This window comes from Cynara cardunculus, unplaced genomic scaffold, assembly GCF_001531365.2.
Source record: "Cynara cardunculus var. scolymus isolate 2C unplaced genomic scaffold, CcrdV1 Un_Scaffold_4436, whole genome shotgun sequence".
Lineage (NCBI taxonomy): Eukaryota > Viridiplantae > Streptophyta > Magnoliopsida > Asterales > Asteraceae > Cynara > Cynara cardunculus.
Genome location: NW_020201900.1, coordinates 33115 through 39686, shown reverse-complemented (window position 1 = coordinate 39686; position 6572 = coordinate 33115). Strand labels below are relative to the sequence as shown.

Here is a 6572-nt window from a genome sequence, read left to right as displayed (position 1 = left end):
AAAGAAGACGGACAAAAAGAAAGAACCTGTTGTCTGACTTGAAGATTTAGCGGGGAACTTGAAGATTACGTTCTTGATTTTGGGTAAATAGTAGCTTATTACTATATCTCATAGAGGTAGTAAGTGTAGCTTATATATAGTCTTGTTCTGGTTATAAGCATGTCCCGTATTCTTTTGCTACTTAATTCGGGTTGTAAGTAAAAAACTCCGTTATATCCGGTTTGGAATTGTGTTTTGGGTGGTTTTATCACTAAAATAGAACATATATTTCGAAGTTTTTCTAGAAATTTAATATCCCATATTTTGAGGTTAATCAATGTTATGCCCAGATCTGTGTGTTTCAAAGGGTTGACCATTTCATCGCCTGCCTCTGGTCCATTTCATCGCCTGCCTCTGGGCCATTTCATCGCCTGCCTCTGGACCATTTCATCGTCTGCCTCTGGTCCATTTCATCGCCTGCCTCTGGTCCACTTCATCGTCTGCCTCTGGACCATTTCATCACCTGCCTCTGGACCATTTCATCGTCTGCCTCTGGTCCATTTCATCGCCTGCCTCTAGACCATTTCATCGCCTGCCTCTGGTCCATTCATAGGCTCTAGTCCATCCATAGGGGCTCTGGTCTTCCTCCAGACTTAGTCGTTTCAGCAGCATCTTCAGATTTTCCACCCTTGGCCCCGATTGCTTTGATAAAACTTTTAGAATAATTAGGATCAATTTTTGGTCCTAACAGTCAATAAATTATATTTTATTGGAGATTTTATCACTTTGGTAAACTTGGGTTTGCTCAAGTGAGATGTTAAAATCACCCTGCAACTACATGGAAAAAGGGAATCTCACTAAACCTCTATGCCTAACCCTCATTTTATGTTTTCAAATATGTGTTGCAGGAAATGCAGATCATAATGATTGTAAAGGAAAAGGAAAAATGTGAATTATTTCCCTATGTGCTTAGCTTCATGAAGATAATATTTGGATATGTTTTTGGAGGATAGATGTTATGGATACAAGAGCATGTATTTTGGAAGTTTTGAGTTGTGTATTTTGTAATATAGACTCTTGTATTGTGGACCTTTGGAGGCTTGAACATGTATTCTATGAATGAAATATGTGTTATATGCAATGTGAGTTTTGGGAGTGTTACAAAACGGTTTGGGTTAGTTGCTTATCAATTAGAGTTACTAGAGGAGCTTAGTTTGATTTATAGCACTTTCCATGTTTCTAACCTATGAAAGTGTTTGGCAGACCCCAGTCTGGCAGTACAGTTACCTGAGGTAAAATTGGATAGCATGCTGAACTTTGTGGAAACTCTTAAGGCCATCACTGACCGGAAAACCAAAGTGTTAAGGAACAAAGAAATCAGTTTTATGAAAGTTCAGTGGAATTTCCATAAGGGTTCAAAAGCAACTTGAAAATTGGAGTCTGAAATGAGAGTAGAGTATCCGTGGTTATTCGATTGATTGAATTCCGGGATAGAAATCTTTTAAAGGTAGGATAATGTGATAACCGGGTTCCGGTTATATTCTTTGAGGTATTATTTGGTTAGTGATTATTTGTTTATATTAAATCAAAAATGCATATATGCATGAGTATATATGTATATATGTGTATATATATATATACACGTGTGTGTGTGCACGCACTTGAATGTAAGAGGGAGAGTTTTAAAATATATAAACCTCTCTACGGCCTGATTTAGAATGTACTTAAAGGAGAATTTTTGAATTCATCTCCATTCTGCCATTTTGGGAAAGATAGGAGTAAGAAGAGAAAGAGTGGATTATGTGTGATTCCTTGCCAAGGTTAGAAGCTAAATTTTTGTGATCAATTGGAAGTTGAATCTGTGTAAAATCATCTTCAATTCTTGCACCATAAGGTGAGTTTTTATAAAGGCTTTGAATTTGATTATTATACTTGTGATGGTACTCTGTTCTGCATAATGATAGTTAAGAAAAAAAAATGTTGTATGTATATTTTTCTAAGGTTCTTATGCATGGTCCGATAAGGATCTCTATCGGACACTGTGTTGTCCGATGAAGGACTCTTATCGCACAAGGTAGTGTCCGATGAGAACACTCATCATTTTTAGTATTGTCCAATGAGGACCTTTACCGTACAAAGCTTTGTCTGGTGAAGACCTTTATCGGACAAGGCATTGTCCGAATTAGGTATCTTATCGCCCAAATATTAACCGAATTGAGTATTTATGATTTCAAGTGTTGACCGGGTTGGGTGATTCCGTATCCACGATTTCCTTCTCTCAAAACCTAAAAGTTTTGGAGACCAACATATTTGATCAAATGACACCCTAATATTGATCATCCCTAAATAGTTCATCCAGACCATCCCAATAAAATAAGAACAAAAATGCTTCTACTCATGTCCCATGGCCAATCTAATATAACATGAGTAAATGTAATGCACCTACGATAGCTTCTTGAGACAAAATTAATACTCTTCAGGGTAACATTATACACTCTAGAAGATCATCCCCAATGGTGTTAAGGAGACCAACATATTACAGAAGATTAACACTAAAATCACATTAAAAAACTTGGATCTTACCTCATGGTTAACAACTGTAGATTTAAACATTGCAGCTTTATGAACAGAAAAAACAAATGGGTCTTACTTCCTGGTTGAGCCATCAAAAATCCAGCTGGTGAAAATCATAGCAAAATACAAATTCCTCGAGGAGATGGATAATTTTGACCACTATAGATCTTTCTTCAAACTGTTAATCGATTTTCCAACCACGATGAGAAAAATGGGCGTTTTTGAAGATGATATTGATAAGAAAAATGTATTAACAGCCACTGGAATTCACACTCAAAAACCCTAATGGGTATGTGAAAATTTTGAACGATGGAAATGGATAATTATCTGGAGATGGAGATGGATTGAACGATGGAAGCACGATTGAACAATGGAAGTACGATTGAACGATGGAAGATTGAGAAGGACGACTTGTCTGGAACCTCGCTTTAATGTGCCTAAATCGTCATCTTGGGAGGGAGAGAAATGCCTGAATCGTCGTATTGGGAGGGACGAAGTGTCTGAAACGTCGTCTTGGGGAGGGGAGCGATGGAAGTGGCATCTTGGGGAGGGTAGCCAGGGTTGAAAAGTAAAGGTAAAGGTAAAGGCAGTATAGTATCTTGGTCATTTAGTATTTTAAGATTTTAAGACTTTTATTAAATTTGCTTAATAAGGTAGTATATATATATATATATATATATATATATATATATGGGGGACCATATATTTTAATCCTCTTAAATATCTTATTATTTGTTTCCTAAAATAATTTGTTTTTTCCTATTTGCAATCATCACATCGATATAATGTTTCACTGGTGAAACGACACTATATTCAAAACGGACCAAACGAGGTCATAGTGATGTTTGAGAAGATCACAAGGTGTTGAAATGGCAGGATAAGGAAAAAGCTTGAAAACCATACTTGCTTTAACAACGGAAAGAGGTTCCTTCGACGGTTCAACTTTACGTCTCGGTTTAGGTGCACTAAATTGCTTGATAAATGGTGGAGGACATCTCCGAAGATCACAAATCGTTGGGAAAGTTCCGTCTGGGCTCTCCTCTAACCAAGATTGGCATACTCCAGTATGAACCCGTCTTAATGTAATTATTCCCATTCTTGAGTGAGCTAGAGCGCAGCCATCTTATCCGCTGAACTAGAAGGCGAGCTTCTCTGCTTTGATCAAATCAAAACCCCCCACCAACTCGATGCATGTCATGAGACCTACAGCTCGACCTTCGCTTTTTGAGGCTTCCTCTACTCAATCTCTATGGAGAAAGATAGGCTTACTATGTTCACATGTGTTGTTTCATTGGTGAAACAACACTATATTATCAAAATGGATCAGTACAAATCAACCCATATGTTGTTTCATTGGTGAAACAACACTATATTCAAAACATACCAACCATATGTTTTGTTTCTTTAGTGAAACAACTTTATATTATCAAAATATGTCGATAGATATCAACCCATATCATGTTTCATTGATGAAACAACATTGAATCAATAAAATGAATCAGTACAGATTAATTTATGTATTGTTTCATTCGTAAAACAATATTAATAAAATAATTATGAATGTTAAATATATATCTAGTTAAATATATATCTTGTTGATATTAGTTTACACTTTCTCTAATTTATAGGAGGTTTTTATATAAGGGCAAATTGCATGAAAAAGTAACGTACTTTAACTTGATTCCTATTTTGGGTAACGTACTTTCAAAACTTCCATTTTGGTACTTAAGATGTAAAGTTTAAACATTTAAGTACTCGGGTAACCACTTGAAAACTAAAATTAGATTAAAAAAAGACTAATTTTATATTTAAAAAAATCCACGTCACTGACCATGTCAGCAAATAATCACTCGCCACATCGGCATGATAATCGGTTAATACTTCAACCAGTTACCCGAGTACTTAAATGTTTAAAACTTTACATCTTAGGTACCAAAATGAAAGTTTTAATACGTTATCCAAAATAAGAATCAAGTTAAAATAGGTTACTTTTTCATACAATTTGCCCTTTATATAATTTTAAATATACAAATATATCAAATGTAAAATGTCTACATAACAAATAAGAAAGTCAAGAGGTCCCAGCGGTTCACATGCCTTCAATCTCGCCATGACCGTCATCTCAGTACCCCTACTTCTCCACCCTCTTAATTTCTTCTATATAAACAAACTCAGTCCTCCACAATCAATCAACACTCTGCCAGCCATGGCTGTCGACGACTCCTTCAAAAAACCAGGTGCTGTTCCATTCAAGTGGGAGATCCGACCAGGTGTGCCCAAGCTTCCAGAACACGACCAACCAACACCGTCTAACCACCACCTCAAACCACCACCAGCCACTCCAACCCCGCTGTTCCGTTTCCCGTCCTCACCATGGACCACCCAATCCAATGGCTTCTGTTTCGACAACCCTATAATGGTTGGAGGACCCGAAGTTGTATCATCGTCGGGTTGCTTTCCATCCCGAAAAAGAGACCAAAGGAAAACAAACAAGCTCCATGTATACAAATCGGACCTGGACACGTTGTCCCAATGGTCTATGTCCACTCAAAAGTCGCCGTCACCGTTTCGTGACTCACCCTTCTCATCCTCTTCTTTCTCATCCAGCTACCTTTCATCTCCGTGGATGGTGAGCGATGTGGAATGGGCAGGGTTTGGTCTCTTTTGAAGCTAGCTATCACAAAGTAAATACTCTCGATACATAAGAGATGAAGCAACTTGAATCGACCATGATCATCCAGTCATTTCATGTCGATTTCGGTATCAAGGTTTCTTGTTCAAATTTTGAAATAAATGTTTGTTTGTTGACATCGGTAACTCGTGTAAAGCTAAATCTTGTACCAAAATGATGCAATTGCTATAATCACGTCAATATATTAATTAAGTTTCAGATTTTTGGTTATTCATTTTAAAGCAACCACCGGGATATTTATACTTCAAGTAAAACGACATGATATTATTCTTGTGTCACAACCCAAAAACTCATTAGCTCAATGGTGTCGGCTGACGACAACGACAGAGCCTAACTTTTTATATGGTTAAGAATTCAAACCTTAACAAATGAGAGCGTCAGTAACTTAAAAAAAAAAAAGCTAGAAAATTAGGTTTATAGGATATCAATAATGTAAAAATGTTAGTTGATTGTTTTATAGAACATGAATTTATAAGACCAAACAATAAATCATTCTATCTAATAGTATTATAATAAGTTTATATGATATTTTTGGACATACTAACAAGTTTTTTAGAACATATTTAAAAAGAATATCTTGTCGAGTAATATCCTATAAAATAGTTAATGAGAGGTGTTTTTCAAATAATATTTTATAAAATAACTAATACGACATTTTTTTTAAATGTCCAAAAAAACTTGTTAAGACGTTTAAAAACGTCACATAAACTTATTGAAAAACTCTTAAATATGACACTTTATCATTTTGTCTTGACCTTCGACTACAATATAGTTTCTTAAGTGTCATGTCTACTTTGGAAATTATCTTAGACTATAATGATTTCTAACTAATTCCCTAAGTCATGTCTCGTCGTAAAAAAACTAGATTTTAGGGGAATTACATTCATACCCCTCATATATATAAGGGGTATGTGAGTGAGGCACGGGTAAGAAATAAGTGGTATGTGAGTAAATAGTGGGTATGAATAACAACCGTATATTTTAATTAAATAAAAACAACTACGATTAAATCTTGTTTAATATAACTTAATAACAAATAATTTATTAATTAAACAATTATTATAAAGTAAATGTAAATAATTAAACAATTTTATATTGATTTATAAAATGTTTTTGATTCAACTAGAAGCATACTCGCACAATGCAGCGAGATACATCGTGATTTTAATATTTCATTTTATTATTTATCTCAGTCGATATTATAATATGGCTTTATRTGATTTTGAGAAAGCGATAATGTTTTTATTTTTGAATAAAATATATGTTTGAAGATATCATAAAAATTTGACAAAAATATATCGATATTAGTATCAAATTAACTATTTGA

The 6572-nt window shown here is 35.0% G+C and overlaps 1 protein-coding gene across 1 annotated transcript; it reads left to right on the top strand.

Moving 5' to 3' along the window:
• The first annotated feature begins 4663 nt into the window (after positions 1-4663).
• On the top strand, positions 4664-5384 carry LOC112504046. Its single transcript, XM_025108016.1, has one exon. The coding sequence runs from the start codon at positions 4664-4666 to the stop codon at positions 5219-5221; it is 558 nt and encodes a 185-aa protein (XP_024963784.1). The 3' UTR covers positions 5222-5384.
• The last annotated feature ends 1188 nt before the right edge of the window (positions 5385-6572 follow it).

Excerpts from the sequence above, each read along its gene's own strand:
- LOC112504046 (XM_025108016.1), top strand. The coding sequence starts at position 4,664 with ATGACCGTCATCTCAGTACCCCTACTTCTCCACCCTCTTAATTTCTTC.